Consider the following 16,653-nt stretch of genomic DNA (forward strand, 5'->3'; position numbering starts at 1 on the left):
CTTGTCCAGAGGTTGCATTCATTGACAAAAATACAAGGTGTTTACTCAATAGCCCAGTCAGTAATGGTTGGTGCTAAACTTTTTTTGGGGGGCAGCAAACAAAACCCCTACTCACATCTCCACCAATGCAGCTTCCCCTCCTGGCCAACCCAGTCTTCTTCAGATCTGCCTCCTGCCCTGATTGGCTGGGAGGAGAAGATGGAAATCAATAGCAAATATTGATTTGCTAGTGTCACAAGTGGGTGGGTTCTGCTCCCCAAGCCCAACCTTTTTCAAGCCAATTAGAGCCTCAGGCTCTAATCATGTGCTTGAAAAAACCTCATAGAAAGCTATGAGTCCAGCGCCCCGCATGCAAACTAGGGGGGCAACACCCGTTCACCCCTTATAAATCGGCCTCTGCTGAGCCCAGTGGAACTGGACCCAAAAGACAGTGAGGATCAGTGTAGTAGCAGTGGTTACTATGATTCTACACTTCCACAGGGATCAGCTAGGTATGGAATGTGCAGGGCTTTTTTCAACCACAACAGCTGGCCCTGTGCTCAGCACTGTCCACTTTCACTTAAAAAACAGAAGCCGGCTTTTGTATTTATAAGTAACAGCAAGGGTCTCCTAGTGGCGTCTACAGATTCCTTCCTGCCCCTGCACTCAGAGCTTGAACAAGGGCTACTGCCATGCGCAGTGTGTTCATGGGTGGGAGTGGGGCATTGCGTGGGGAGTTGCACCATGAACCCCATCTCTGGCCTGGTAGGTGAGAGGCAGAGCCCATTTAAAATTGTAAGTTAACAATTAAGGGACATACCAAAGTGGAAAACAATGAAACAGGAAAGAAAGGTAACTAAATATAACTTGAAAAATTAGCAACGTGTTATAGGTAAAAAATAATATATAGAAAAATGAACATGATAAGGTTGTACGCTCTGTAAACACTGGGAAATATAACAAGTATACACTACACAGTTTGGAATATATTATTTTATACCTATTTTTTTCTCAGCGATTTGGTTCCTCCTGCATATTATAAATGCTGCTATGTTCACATATTGAAAGGAACATTATAATTAGTTTACATACAGTAGAGTAAATACATCCTGATATACATCTTTGTTTCATAATTGAGCGTGACAGAACTAAAATGGTACTTATGGTTTTACCTGTAAAGTACAACAGAGATGTGAGACCTGCCTTTGAGTGTTCCCTAGCACTCTACAAGATCTTGTATTCCATCTATGTTGTATATTCTTCATGAAGCAAAATAATAATTATACATTAATGTTTTATACAGGCATATATAGAAGGGGATCCCATAGGTTAGTTATATTTGTGCATTAAAAGTAAGAGACGCTCTATAATTCTGGGGGTAACAGAACTCTTTGATCTCATTGTCGCTTAAATAACCTGCCAGTTGATACCATCACTTTACAGACCTGTTTTACAAGTATGCATGATTTTATTGTTTTACAATATATTGTTGTTTTGTGTTGAGCAATTATAGTTATATGTATGCTGTCGTGATTACTTGTGGAAGTTTCTGTTACAAAAATTACATAGCATCCTTCTCTGAAACCTTGGCCCCTTGATGAGAGAGGCTGTTGCTTTGGTTACTAAAGCTTTTTCATCAGGAATCACATTTACAGTATCTCCAGCAACATCCAGTCTTGAATGTTATTTAGGCAGACCCGATGCACCAAGTTAGAACAGCCACTGGATCATGAGTTACTGATGACTAACAGAGCTAGAATGCCAGGTCATATGGGTCATTGAGTTCTGCTCTTAGGTTTGGCTTCCGGATGGTAGCTGGCACTGGCATCAAGTCACAAATTTGTAAGGATTTATAAGCATTGAGTCTTCCCCAAGACTGCTGGAGTTCCAACTGCTTAGAGCCCACAGTTTTTATCCTGATAAAGAAGACAATGAGAGTCATACAAACATACACAAAATATTGAATGCACTAAAAATATGCGTTATACCATAATTTAGCTAAGTTCAAAAATATGTAACCTACCCACTGCTGTCAGTAAGATTCAGTTATGTAACAAAGTTTAATACTGTAACCCAGTTACCTTGCAATGATAAAGAAAACAGACTACCTGTTTTTGGAGTTGTGTGTGTTTATCTCCCTTAGATCTTTTGCAATGTCTGTTTCATCTACTGGGATGGAAAATACCTCTCCCTGAAACACAAAAATGATATATTTTAAGGGTCTTCTTATATGCAATCAAATAACAGCTTTCACCAATCCTGACGAGTGTTGAAGGACCAGAGGTCACAAAAGCAACCAAGCTTAGCTGTGGAAATTGGGCTTAACTGCTGACTAGGGGGGGCTATATTTTTTCCCAGGTCAAAGTAATATATCTGCATCCACATAAGTTTGAAAAAAAAAATTATATAAAGAAATTGTGTAATTCTGTGAAGCCCCCAAAAGGAATTGGCCAATATTTTGCTGAGGCTGTCGCTGGTGAAAAACAGTCTTGCTGCAGGCCATTTTCATGCTCTCATTAAGATTAAGGAGAGCACAGGTGACACATCAGTGTAAAATTGGGCAGCGGTAAGATTATTTTGAATAGCAAGGCTATGCTTAAATGTACTAGAGACAATAAGCACAGGCTGGGGCTTTACTATATAATTACAGATATTGCAGAGGATACAGCAGTGTAAAACTGTCTAGTAGCTGGACAGTTTTAATCAGGGATAATAGGCTAAAATGTACCAGAGACAAAGAATATGCAGGTGTTTTACTACACGAATAAGGAGACACGAGATGATACAGTAGTGGGAAATTAGCCAACAGTAGGACAATTGTTAAATAGCAAGGCTAGGCCTAAATTTACTAGAAACAGCACACAGGCTTGGGTTTTACTACAATAATTAGGATATTGCAGATGATACATCAGTTTCAAATTGGCCAATATAAGTTTCAAATTTAATCAGGAATATTAGACCTAACTGGTGTATGCACAAGCCTGGTGGCTATATTTCAAAATGAAATGTAGTACATTATGGTTTATCTCAGTCTGTGCAAAACATGGTCAGGAGTGCAAATCTCAATCCTGCAGGATTCACCTTGAACCTGTGGAAACAGCAACCCAAACTACATCCCAAGTAGCAGATTAGGCCATTTACATGTCACCTGCTGACAAGTGGTTCCATTTGGCAATTTGGCTTCAATGATATTACCTCTGGGCTAGTGTTTTGCTGTGCCTGTTCTTCTTCTGACTCTTGTCTAGATTCACACACAGCAGGTGACGCTTGTTCCTTACAGATACAATTGTTATTGCTGCTTTCCGTCTTGACTTCAGTGTGCTTAATACACCATGGTTTACGTTGTCCAAATGTCCCTAGAAAGTAATTACACATCACTGTCCCACTGTATAGTCTAAATAAGTTTCATACAAGTATAAGAAATAACAAAACCTTCAAAGTACAGGTAATTAAATGTGACTCTAATATCTGTATTTTTATATTTTTTCTATGTCTTGCATTGCCATCCGGTGAGGATCTTGTACTGAAGGATAGGGACAAATATTACCTCCTAGTTGAAGCAGGATTTAAGTTGGACGTTCTATACATTGGGTGGCCTAGATAAAGGAGCTCTACTGGACATACAAAAAACGATTTAAAAATGAACAGCCTTATCCACTGGCACCAGTTTAATATTATTGTTAGTTACTACAGTTTTATAACTTTTTAAAGATATATACCCAAAAACAGGAGCTCAAAGGCAAACATAATCCAAACCTTGGATGATTAATTCTTCAATTCTTAGCATCAAAAAGAACCATCCCAGGTCTTAGCATACAATCCTGTCATACGTCATGTAAAATGTCATATACATTTAATTTAAAATAGACCCATGACAAAAATACAGAAGCTACCCTTGCAGACACAACCTCATTCATAAATAACACATTTGACACCTTACCTATATATTCTCCATGCATTGTCCAAAGCTTTACTGTGCAGTCTTGGGATGATGTGACTATTACCTTATGCTTTACCACTGGTATAACTCTGTATAGATAGCAAAAAAAGCACAGCAATATGTTGATTGATAAATTGATTTTCTTTAAAGGGAGAGTATAGTGTTTTTCTATATATTTTAATTATGATGTTTAGGTCTAAATTAAATTACATAAAAATGTATAGATTCTTGTCGGTTAAATATGAAATATTGCATATACAGTATATTAGTTTCTTACCTGCTAATTGCACAAAGATGTGCTCTCCAGCAGTGAAGTACTGTTTAGAGAAAAGAAAAGAAAAAATATAATGTACATATGCGATAATTTCTATAAGCGCATTACTTTTGTAGCCGGTGTATATTTATAAGGGAGGCCAGAAATTAACCGAGAATCCAGCCTCTGCTAATTACCACACTGCTATGACCTGCCACAAGCGTCTAACTAAAAGATGTAATATATATGCATTCGATCATTCCCCATAGACATTTGGCCAACCTGAGGGGGTTTTTTTTAAATGTAAAATCCCTGAAATTCTTAAAGTGCTGATTATTGCCCTCAAGTTAATTCATACAAAACACATGTGTCAGAAAAGCTGTTTATATCTACACACTGCCCCTTTTAGGCAACCTTAGCAGACCCTTTTATCGCAGTACATTAGCTAATCCAGCATTTTAGTGAAGATCTGTACGAAAGGCAAGGGATTCCGGGAGTGACAAAAAAGTAGCCTCAGCCAAGACCTACTGTATGTGCTCACATAGGACTCAATGGGGGATGTGCTCTCCTTGCTTTAGCCACATTACAACAGTGACTTTTCAAGTCTTCTAGCTGTAGTGTTCTCCTAGTTGATAGGAAGATCTAGTTTTTGGCTTCACTGTAGGGAGTGGAGTGGTTGTTGAATGGTTTGGTCTCATCAGGGTTCTAAGCTGAGAGTCTGGTTGCTTCTCCCTGCATCCTAGAAGCAGGATCGCTGGGACAAGAGACTACAAACAACAAAAGTACACCACTCTAGGCAGACATCTCATTATGCATCCCACCTGCTAATGGAAACAGGTGCTGGCTATGACTAAGCATAGTGGTGTGAAACATGTCAGCTTTTCATTGATCCTTTGGCTCTTATGTCTTTGTGCCAGAAGACTTTTTAAACTGTCTTAAAGGTGTCAACAGAGTGCGGCCATGCAGTCTTTTATTTGATTCATCCCGACAAGACACTACAGTTTGAGCCTCAGTGGTTGCTGGGGAGAGGGCCTTAGAAGAATTGCTGAGGAGGCATAACTCCTGAAGGACACTGGTCTGGAGAAGGATTTTGTTATCTCCCTCATGAAAGATCTACCTATGGAGGCTGAATGGCAGACAGCTCCAAGGACACTGAGTAAAGATCTTACTGGGGACTGATAGCTTAGCAAAGCAGAAGGGATCAGTGGCCAAGGATTGCCCTATGGTCGGCAGCTGGGTGACATTCTAACCATCCCCTGCTACTTCCTAGAAAGCAGCTCCTGGGAGAGAATAAAGAAATTTGTCCTCTTATGTTTTTTCTGAACATTTTGGATTATCCTGTGACCTCAATCCCCATCCTCCTGTTAAAGTTCTTCAGCAATAAACCCTAAAAAGACATTCCCTAGACTAAGAGTTATTTGTCAGTGTGCTGGTATGATTGGTGGCTTGTAAACTACTTGGGGAGAAGCTGTCTGTTTCCAGCAACAGGTGATTGATCAGAGAACATAAATTCATTTTAAAAGCCGAATGTTACAGAACAAATGTTGCCAAATGTCAGGGAATGTCATTTTCACAAGCAAAGGTTTTGCAAATGTCCACAGATTTTGGCGAATGTAAGGTAAATTGGCCATTACATTGTTTATATATAGCCTTTTCTTTGTATGTATAAATTGAATCCAAGAATTACATATTAAATCGGTATTGAGGCAGAAATTTGGGGAAATAACTTACAGACAGGTGGTTTTTCCTCTGGTCCCGTCAAGGCATACTCTAAAATATTCCAAATGTAGACATAGAAGTACTCATCAGCTGCGCACAGGATTGAATCATCTTCACTGATGGCTATATCACTCACAACAGACTTGTAATGTGACTATAGTGAGACAATTAAACAGTACAGATGAAAAACTTAAAAGTGCAATTTTATTTTTCTTATAATACATTTTTATATGGTGTCCAAATATTGTAAAGCATTTCTGGAGAACATTTCACCATTTAGACAAGACTCTGCAACACTAAAGCTTATTGGGTTAGTTCACTTTCACCAAAAAACTGCATACCTCCTGAAGCCTGGCCAAAAATCTCCCAGAGATGGCATTTTCCCATCCTGGCTTGTTGCTAGGATGTTGCTAAGACTCTCAGCTACTACTGCTCACCCCCACCATCACAAGAATGAGCTCTCAAACCCCTGCACATGTGCAGTCTTCTGTGTCCCCATCACAGCATTTCTGAGGTCAGAGCTACTGTGACAGGGGCCAGAGAGAGCACATGCAAGAGGTTTAAGTCAGCTGAGAATGTGTCCTAACAACACGACATGATGGAATGATGCCAACTCTGGGACCTTTTCAGCCAAACTTCATATAAATGGCCTACACCTATAGCAAGGGCAAAGATGAACAGTTTATTTTTATTTACAGATGCCCCTTACTTCCATAGATAAGTAAATGTGGTTTGGTAAAGGTGGACCAACCCTTTAAACCAATTTCAACAATCTACAAAAGCATCAAAAGACACTCTATGGCTAATATTATAAGATAAATAGTCCCTCGTATCAGTGGGAGGAAGAGTGCCCCAAGGAACAGATAAAGGCAAGCAAAGGGCTGCATCTGACCCCAGGACAGCAGTTTGGAGACCATTGTTATAAGCTATGGATTACCTGGACCATGGAAGTGAATGGACTTACAGGTGACAACCAGAATTTTACCACACAGTGTTTGTACAGTACAGTGGCGGATTCCAGTTTGGCTCTGCCCTGGGCCCTGGGCCACACTTCTGGTGCCTTTTTTTTTACTATAATTCCTTTTAGTTGCACAAGATTCAGAAACTTTAATTTAAATAAAACTTCAATTCAAATAAAGGGATGAAATATACAGAATGTTTTGCTTACATGCTTATGGGTTGTAAAATATGTTAAGGTAATGAAACAAAAGGCAGCCTGTCTCCTCCTAAGCCAGGCCCTGTGTTGCCTTTCTACAACTAGGGAATACTGACAATTTGCCTTTTCTATTCTCCTTTTATACTTGACCTACATGGGCACTTCTGGGGCTGCTGAGACCTCAAGATTTGATGTAGCTATATCAGCATGTAGCCATGTAATTTTCTGTACATGCGCCTTTCATTTTTTTCCCTATTTCCAAGATATCCTGACAAATAGCAGAAACACAGGAGTTCTATTACAGATTTAAAGAAAGTGCTCATAGATCACTAATTAATAAATTAAGAGACATTTTTAAGCTGTAAAACATATCAAATATTGTCTTCTATAGAAGTCCTAAAGCTTCTTCAAAACTCTTATGCCGTGTACACACGACCGTTTTTTTCCGTCAGAATAAACTCTGACGGTTTTTCCGATGGCATTCCGCTGAAACGTTCTTGCCTACACACGGTCACACCAAAGTCCAATCATCTAGAACGCGGTGACGTACAATGCGTACGATGGGACTAGAAAAAGGAAGTTCAATAGCCAGTGGGCAATAGCTGCCCATGCGTCGTTTTTGGTCCATCAGAACAGCATACAGACGAACAGATTTCCCGATTAGGAATTTATTCCGTTGGAAAGATTTGAAACATGTTCTATTTCTAGGTCCATCAGAATTTTTGGAAAAAAAAGTCAGATGAGGCTTACACACGATTGGAATATCCGATGAAAAGATTCGGTCTGACTTTTTCTGCCGGACATTCCGCTCGTGTGTACACGGCATTATGCTTATCCTGGAGGAGATAAAGTACTACACAGGCAGCCAGGTCAGTAGTCGGACAATCATTAGCTGTTAGCAGATATCACTTCCCTTTTCATTCACCCCTCTGCAATGCCTGGAGCACTCCTGCTTCATTGTTTTCCTGTAGTGGGGAATATCCATGTTTTTTGGCCCTTATCTATAATGCATTTAACGGGACTGAGAGACAAAGAAATATGATTTGTCATAGCCAGGGGGTCATCTGCTCATGGAAATAATGTGCTATTTGTAATTATTAGTACTTTTACATTGGGATTTACTGGGGGTGAATCTAGAAGTAACTGTATTTTCTGACTGCAGATGCTGTCACCTAACTGGTCCTCCTGCCTGTTTTCACATTTTTTTCTACCATCGCAGGTAGAAAAAATTGCCTTAACCCCCTTAATACCAGTATGTTTTTTCATTTCTAAAAATTTCTAGAAATATTAGATTACCTTGGGGTGTTTTCTTTCCAAAAAGGGTCATTTCTGGGGTGCTCATACTGTCCTCCAGTAAATGTGGTAAAGCTCTGCTGATTTGCATTATCCAATCATGTGCAGGCAAAATGCTGTTTTTTTTACAGCAGGGTGCTGCAACTCAATCAGCTGGGGAGCCAGGAGACCCTCGGCCATGAGAGCTGAGAAAGGGCTGCAACTGGAAACACAGAGGTACTTTGAAAGGTAGTCTGGGGGACCAGAAGCCAAAAGCAAGGGGTTACGGCCTAAGCAGAAGTGCTGCCAAAGCAGAAGCTTGAAAGCCTTGAAAACCACATTGGTTGGGGACTCACTACAAATGCTTCTACAACTGAGCTGAATTCCCCGATATTACTATTGTCTATCTATCTATCTATCTATCTATCTATCTATCTATCTATCTATCTATCTATCTATCTATCTATCTATCCTTATTAAGGTATATTTTACATACATTATCTAGCAATCCATTTCCCATTGTGATTTTAAAAACAAAGACAAAGCCTATTGTTGTCCCCATTCTTTAATTGTAGATTATATATATGGACCTCTGCTTTAGCGCACTCGGTTTTGAACAGAGCATTACAAATGCAAAAAGGAGCCATTACATCAACCAATCTACATATTTTTAAAGGAGAACTGGACCCAAAGCAGAATCCTCCCCATTTTGGCTGGAACATGCCTTTCTCATATCTTTCTGTAATTTTTGTGAGGATATTTTTCTATCCTTACTATGGTAGTTGCTGCTTGTCCTTTTAGATAAAATTCTGGTGGCAACATGTAATCTCTATATAATAAGATCCGCATATAGAATTAACTGGCGGGTAGGTGGTACAGCATTACTGTTACCTGCATCATACAAAAATACAGAAACATAATTAGATGAAACCACAGGCTCAATCAAAAATTTGAGTTTTCTCAATTCCTGAATGACTTGAAAGACACGCCATTAAACCGTGTTCATCTCCACCTCAAACGCAAAAAGCAAACTGCACATCATAAAATTTAGTTTGGGTAAATTGCCATGAATTACTTACACCTGCAAACCTTCCAAAGACTTTGCCCCCACCAGCAATACTCCAGAAGGTAATATTTCCTAAAACAAACAAAGGCATATTTGCAGTTAAAGGTAACTGGTATTGGTCCAAGCAAGCATATTCTGGTCATACTTGTTATTTTTTTACTTATAATCAGAGCTCACCTTTAGGTCCACTGGCTATTAAAACTGCAGCTTCCTTTCGTCTCTCAACTCTTGAGCCCATGAAAAGAACTTTGTTGATGATCAAGTCATCTGCACAAAAAAAACATAAGCAAATACATGATTACATGTATAGTGGAGAAACATTAGCTGGAGTTCATCTTTAAATAAGAAAGTCCTGTTAATGTAATCAGCAAAAATACCTGTTAAGCCGCGTACACACAACCAGACTTATGTCCGACAGACTTTCGAAGGAGTTCTGACGGAGTTCTGGCAGAATTCTGACGGACTTTCCGAATGAGCGGACTTGGCCACACAAAATCACACCAAACTCCGATGGATTCGAACGTGATGACGTACGACTCGACTCGAATAAGGAAGTTCATAGCCAGTAGCCAATAGCTGCACTAGCGTCGGTTTTAGTCCGGAATAGCATACACACGAGCGAATTTCTCGGTAGGAACTGGGTCCGGCAGAGTTCTGGCGGAAAAATTTGAAGCATGTTCCATTTCTAAAGTCTGTCAGACTTTTGCGAATCAAAAGTCTGTTGCAGCCCACACACGATCGAATAGTCTGCCGGAATCGTTCCGTCAGACTTTGGATGTTGAAAAGTCCGGTCATGTGTACGGGGCATAAGGGAAGGGTGGTGGTTGTTTGTCACGTCTTTCATGTTTCCCTCCTCATTGGGTGCCAAGCAAGGGTCACATGAGAGGCTTAATTTGGGGTGGTTTCTTCTGGGCTACGTTAAGTCACTTTACACACATACACTGGTCACTTTACTGGTCACTGGTCACTTTACACACATACACACACACATGGGGTACCTTTGATTTGTGCTGTCTTCACCAATGCCCTGGCAACAAGGCTGGGGCTGCTGTAGGAGAATACTCAACCTTGAGCTAGGCCCCTAATCTTAGAGATGAACGTATACTATGTACAGTGCCTTGAAATAGTATTCATACCCCTTGAAAGTTTCGACATTTTGTCATGTTACAACCAAAAACATAAATATATTTTATTAGGATTTTTATGTGATAGACCAACACAAAGTGGCACATAATTGTGACGTGAAAGGAAAAGGATAAATGGTTTTAATTTTTTTTTTAGAAATAAATATCTGAAAAGTGTGGCATGCATTTGTATTCAGCCCCCTTTACTCTGATACCTCTAACTAAAATATAATGAACCAATTGCCTTCAGAAGTCACCTAATTAATAAATAGAGTAGACCTGTGCATAATTTAATTTCAGCATGAATACAGCTGTTCTGTGAAGCCCTCATAGGTTTGTTACCTTAATGAACAAACAGTATCATGAAGGCCAAGGAACACACCAGACAGGTCAGGTAAAGCTATGGAGAGAGTTTAAAGCAGAGTTAGGTTATAAAAATATATCCCAAGCTTTGAACATATCCCAGAGCACTGTTCAATCCATAATCCAAAAATGGAAAGAGTATGGCACAACTGCAAACCTACCAAGACTTGGCCATCCACCTAAACTGACAGGCCAAGCAAGGAAACCATTAATTAGAGAAGCAGCCATTGTAACTCTGGAGGAGTTTCAGAGATCCGTAGCTAAGGTGGGAGAATCTGTCCACAGGACAAATATTAGTTGTGCGCTCCACAAATCTGGGTTCTATGGAAGAGTGGCAAGAAGAAAGCCATCGTTGAAAGAAAGCCATAAGAAGTCCTGTTTGCGAAAAGCTATGTGGGGGACACAGCAAACATGTGGAAGAAGTTTCTCTGGTCAGATGAGACCAAAATTAAACTTTTTGGCCTAAAAGCAAAACACTATGTGTGGTGGAAAACTAACATTGCACATCACCCTGAACACACAATTCTCACTGTGAAACATGGTGGTGGCAGCACCATGTTGTGGGGATGCTTTGCTTCAGCAGGGACAGGTAAGCTGATCAGAGTTAATGGGAAGATGGATGGCACCAAATACAGGGTAATCCTAAAAGAAAACCTGTAATGCCCTGTACACATGGTCTGACATTCCGACAACAAAATCCGTTGGATTATTTCCGACGGATTTTGGCCCAAACTTGTCTTGCATACACACGGTTGCACAAAGTTGTCGAAAAAGCCAATCATTCAGAATGAGGTGACGTAAAACACATACGACGGGGCTAAAAAGAGGGCAGTAGCCAATAACATTCATCTTGTAATTTATTCTGAGCATGCGTGGCACTTTGTCCGTCGGAATTGTCTACACACGATCGGAATTTAAATGATCGGATTTTGTTGTCGGAAAATTTTAGATGCAACTCTCAAACTTTGTGTTTCGGAAATTCCGACAGAAAAAGTCAGATGGAGCCCACACACGATCGGATTTTCCGACAACACGATTCCATCGGAAAGTCTGACCGTGTGTACAGGGCATTAGAGTCTGCAAAAGACTTGAGGATGGGGCAGAGGTTTACCTTCCAGCAGAACAGTGACCCATAATATACAGCCAGAGCTACAATGGAATGGTTTAGATCAAAGCATTTTTATGTGTTAGAATGGCCCAGTCAAAGTCCAGACCTAAATCCAATTGAGAATCTGTGGTAAGACTTGAAAAGTGCTGTTCACAGACGCTCTTCATCCAATCGGACAGAGCTTGAGCAATTTTTCAAAGAAGAATGGGCAAAAATGTCACTCTCTAGATGTGCAAAGCTGGTAGAGACATCCCCAAAAAGACTTGCAGCTGTAATTGCAGCGAAAGGTATTGACTCGGGGGGGGCTGAATACAAATGCATACCACACTTTTCACATACCATATTTATCAGCATATAACACGTGCCGGCGTATAAAATGCACCCCAAGTTTAGGAGGGAATTTAAAAGAAAAAGCTTTTAGGTGGGAAGTTTAAGGAAAAAAACTTACATTTAAATGCCCATTAATGCAGCCTTGTCAGTGTCATTTGCAGCCTTGTCAGTCATTTACAGCTTTGCATTGCAGCCTTGTCAGTAATTTCCAGCCTTCCATTGCAGCCTTGTCAGTCATTTGCAGCCTTGTCAGTGTCTTTGCCATTTAAAAATGGCGACGCCGAGATACAGAGCGGATGTCCTGTGTATCTCGGTGGTGCACGGTAGCTCTCGGCGGCTTTCGGCTATTTTTGGCCGCACTTGACCGTTCTCGGCTAGTTTCGGCCGCACTCGGCCGCTCTCGGCTATTTTCGGCCACACCCGGCCATTCCGAAAGCCGCCGAGAATGGCCGAGTGCAGCCGAAAATAGCCGAGAACGGCCGAGTGCGCCCGAAAATAGGTGAAAGCTGCTGAGAGCGGCAGAGAAGCTTTGAAACGGCGGGGAATCGGTGTATAACACGCACCCACGATTTTCCCCTGATTTTAAGGGGGAAAATGCGTGTTATACACCGATAAGTACGGTATTTATTTCTAAAATATATTGAAAACCATTTATCATTTTCCTTCCACTTCACACAATTATGTGCCACTTTGTGTTGGTCTATCACATCAAATCCCAATAAAAAACATTTACATTTTATTTCAAGGGGTGTGAATAGGAACTGTACATTGCATTACAATTGTTCTCCAGTTAACTCTCCCGTGTCAATGCACACCTTCTCTGTAACTTGCATTTTGGAGGGACACGCTAAGCCAATGTCTACAACCACCTGTACAGTGTTTTCCACTACTACTCTCAAGCTTCCGTACCTCTGTACAGGATGGAGAACCTCTGCGGTGCAATCTGTTCCCACTGCTATGAGAGACAGACTGCTGTCAGAAGGAGTGCTGACAACATCTCTCTTACTGCTGGGGCTGTGCCACCTATAACAGGTAGACGCTATTGACAAGCCACTTGCCACACTTCCATTACTCTAGGTAACCACGTGTGTTTTGATATTACTCCATTCCAGGCTGATATATTCATATGTGTTAAGACTCACTCTTTGACTATATGTGTGCTAGTTACTTTCGATACACCTCTTTAGTAACTTCAGACCAGGCAGGAACAACGTTTTAAAACTTTACTCAGAAAAAGTGCAAAATAAACATCTCACAGTCCAACAGACAAAGTCAGTATTTATTCCTTATTTCCTAACTATAACTACAGACTGAGTGCTGCCCTGGCATACCTGCAAAAGCATATTCCAGTAATTATAGTTCTTCAGAGGCTCTCATGTAGATATAAGTCCTTTGGAGGCATTCTCCAATACTGTTGTCTTCAGGGTAAACCCCAAGTTAGGAGTCTACATGTGGGCAGTGGTGGATGACATCCTCCTGCTCCTCTGGGTCTCATACTGCACCTCATTCCTTTATGAGTCTCACAACCCACAGGTGCACTGGGACTCTCTCGAACTCTCCGGGGATTCTCCCTATCCCAAATACCTCTGGAGGACAACTGACTGCTCTCGCTCTGTCCCAATTTATATCACTGTGGGCGAGTAAGCAGAGAAAAACTCTGGAGAAAGACTTGAAATCCCGTCTTTTATTGAAACAACGTAGGTCACATCAAATCAAATCAAATAAGCCACAGCAAGAAGATAACAGGGTACAAAAACTGACGCGTTTCGCACCGTGATCAGTGCTTACTCATAGTGTTCTGCTTACTTGCCCACAGTGTGTGTAACAGCCAGCACCTGGGGCTCATCAATAGGAGGAAGAGCTTTTGCCCTGGAGGGTTACTTTGGAGCGGTAGTCTTTCTTCTCTACCAATTTATATCACACAGGACAAGTGGGCCAAACCCTCCAAAAAGACCAAGGAACCGGACATTGAATTAACTCTCACCTTCCCAGGTGGGACAGCACCTAACTAACTGGTTTAATCTTCCACATATTGTATACATGCCATATGTGCATATAAAATGACATACCACAAATAAATAGAAGGCTTTAACATATGATTGATAAGACAGCAAGTTTATCTATTTTACATGTTTATCTAAAAATAAAAAGTTATCCTTGGAAGAGACTTTACTATGAAATGTGTGTCCTCCAATAAAAAAGCTCAAAGATCTTTAGGAGCCTCTACCACCCCGGCCCAAATATATGCTGTGCCCTAGTTGGCCCAGGCCCAATACTAGATATTATACTTTGAAGCTCAAGCTGCAAAGCAGCCTGACAGGGGTGTACATATGCTGCTGCCACACTGCTTTGCTGTGTGCCAAAAATGATCCTCCCTGCCATGTTTGGTAGGCAGTAGTGCTACTGAACACAACATATGCAAGTGACTGGGGCCTCGGTGCAACCGCGAGCCAAATATGTTATGTAAAAGGTGAAACAGTCTAGAAATCATAGAATGATAGGAGAGTAGGAGGTGAGCAATCAAAGTTGTTACCTGTTCCATTGTCAAGTTCTTCTCCCTTAGGCATCTTAAGGTGAGAAAACACATCTCCAGACCCAAGGCTCCACACACAGACTTCACCAGCACAGTTTGATGTAGCCATGAGATTCGAAGATGATGCAGCCAGGGAGAACATCCCTTCTTTCTGTTTAATGAATAACAACAATCTACTGCAGTTCATTTCAAATAATCCTCTCGCCAATGGCCTGTGCTCCTTTCTATGTCAATGTAAAGCCGCGTACACACGGGCGGACTGTCTGGCCAACTTAGTCCGTCGAAACACATTTCAGCGGACAGTCCGCTCGTGTGTGGGCTTCAGCGGACTTTTTCAGCGTGCAGTCTGGCGGACTAAGTATTTCGGAATTTCCGTAATATTGTCCGTCATACTTTGGTTTCAGCGGACAATCCGCTCGTGAGTAGGCTAGTTGGACGGACTAAGTATGGCGCATGCTCAGAAAGGATTTACACGGCGGAAGGTTGCATTGCTGTGTATTGGACGTCCTATTTCTAGTCCCGTCGTACGTGCTGTACACGTCATCGCGCAAGCTTTCAACGGACTGTTTGTTCATCGTGTGTGGTCAAGTCCATTCATTCGAAAGTAGGACGGACTGTCCGTCGGATTGTCTGACGGACTAAGTTGGCCATACAGTCCGCCCGTGTGTACGCGGCTTAACACAGCAAAACAAAATGGCATTGCTCATCTCTGCTGTCTAAGCCCCTGTACACACGGTCGGAGATTTCGACAACCAAATCCGTCGGATTTTGTCCGTCGGATCTTGTCCGAAACTGTTGCATACACACAGTCGGACAAAGTTGTAGAAAAATCCAATCTTTCAGAGCGTGATGACGTAATTTCGTTACGATGGGACTACATTCAGGCTAGTAACCAATAGCTTTGATGTAGGAATTTGATCTGAGCATGTGTGGCACTTGGTCCGATCAAAATCCTCTACACATGATCGGAGTATGTCCGATCGGCCCAGATGGTCGGTAAATATTTTCAACAAGTTGGAAAATTGGGTCCGACGGATATTCAGACAGAATCAGTCCGATGCATACCACACAAAGTCGGATTATCCAACAACACGGTCCGATAGGACACATTCCGATGGATTCTCCGACCGTGTGTACAAGGGCTAAGACCTGGGACTTCCACTGACCATTGGTGTAAGGTAGCATTTTCAGTTGTGGTAGTACTGCTTTAACAAACAAACAGCATCATCCATCCCCTGCATGACTTATATTGAACCTCAAACAGACATATCCCACTTTTAAGTACACAATGGAGTTTATTTACTAAAGCTGGAAAGTGCAAAATCAGGCTCACTTCTGCATAGAAACCAATCAGCTTCTATCCCCAGCTTGTTCAATTAAGCTTTGGTAATAAAACCTGGAAGCTCATTGGTTTCTATGCAGAAGTGAGCCTGATTTTGCACTTTCCAGCTTTAGTAAATAAACCCCATTGTGTGGGCTATGCCTGTATAAACATGCCACAGAGTGGCTGATTCAGACCATAATCCATAGAGCTGGGTATGATTAAAGGCGACCTGATTGTTTTCATACCATCATCACTTTCAGGTATGTGCATTAGATGGACATGGCAATAATTATTATTCTACACTGTTAAGCATCAAACACACTACTAGTTCTTTTTTTTGTTCAGCCCAGGGGGGGTGAAAAAAAAAAACCTGACAGCTCAGGTCAGGGCCGCTATACCAACAATATGATGTTAGTACAGCAGCCCCCCCCTTCTGTGCTATTGTGTTCTGAAAGGGGGTGCCCCCCCCCACACCGCCAGAACACT

The 16,653-nt window shown here is 41.3% G+C and overlaps 1 protein-coding gene across 2 annotated transcripts in view; it reads right to left on the reverse strand.

The window, feature by feature from the left end:
- Positions 1-934: 934 nt before the first annotated feature.
- The window catches only part of LOC143974982 (cilia- and flagella-associated protein 337-like), a 59,819-nt gene continuing 44,100 nt past the window's right edge, over positions 935-16,653 (reverse strand). The window contains exons 18-26 of one of the 2 annotated variants that reach the window (XM_077476884.1): positions 14,844-14,994; positions 9,563-9,652; positions 9,399-9,457; positions 5,904-6,045; positions 4,197-4,236; positions 3,920-4,008; positions 3,175-3,335; positions 2,088-2,170; positions 935-1,895 (exon numbers count right to left, since the gene is read on the reverse strand). In XM_077476884.1, coding sequence (XP_077333010.1) covers positions 1,733-1,895; positions 2,088-2,170; positions 3,175-3,335; positions 3,920-4,008; positions 4,197-4,236; positions 5,904-6,045; positions 9,399-9,457; positions 9,563-9,652; positions 14,844-14,994 — 978 coding nt within the window. In that variant the 3' untranslated portion in view covers positions 935-1,732. The remainder of the gene's footprint in view (positions 1,896-2,087; positions 2,171-3,174; positions 3,336-3,919; positions 4,009-4,196; positions 4,237-5,903; positions 6,046-9,398; positions 9,458-9,562; positions 9,653-14,843; positions 14,995-16,653) is intronic. The other variant, XM_077476883.1, reaches the window with a different exon arrangement.

The sequence above is a fragment of the Lithobates pipiens genome, unplaced genomic scaffold (genome assembly GCF_037356315.1).
Source record: "Lithobates pipiens isolate NorthernLeopardFrog02 unplaced genomic scaffold, aLitPip1_a1.2 Scaffold_13, whole genome shotgun sequence".
Lineage (NCBI taxonomy): Eukaryota > Metazoa > Chordata > Amphibia > Anura > Ranidae > Lithobates > Lithobates pipiens.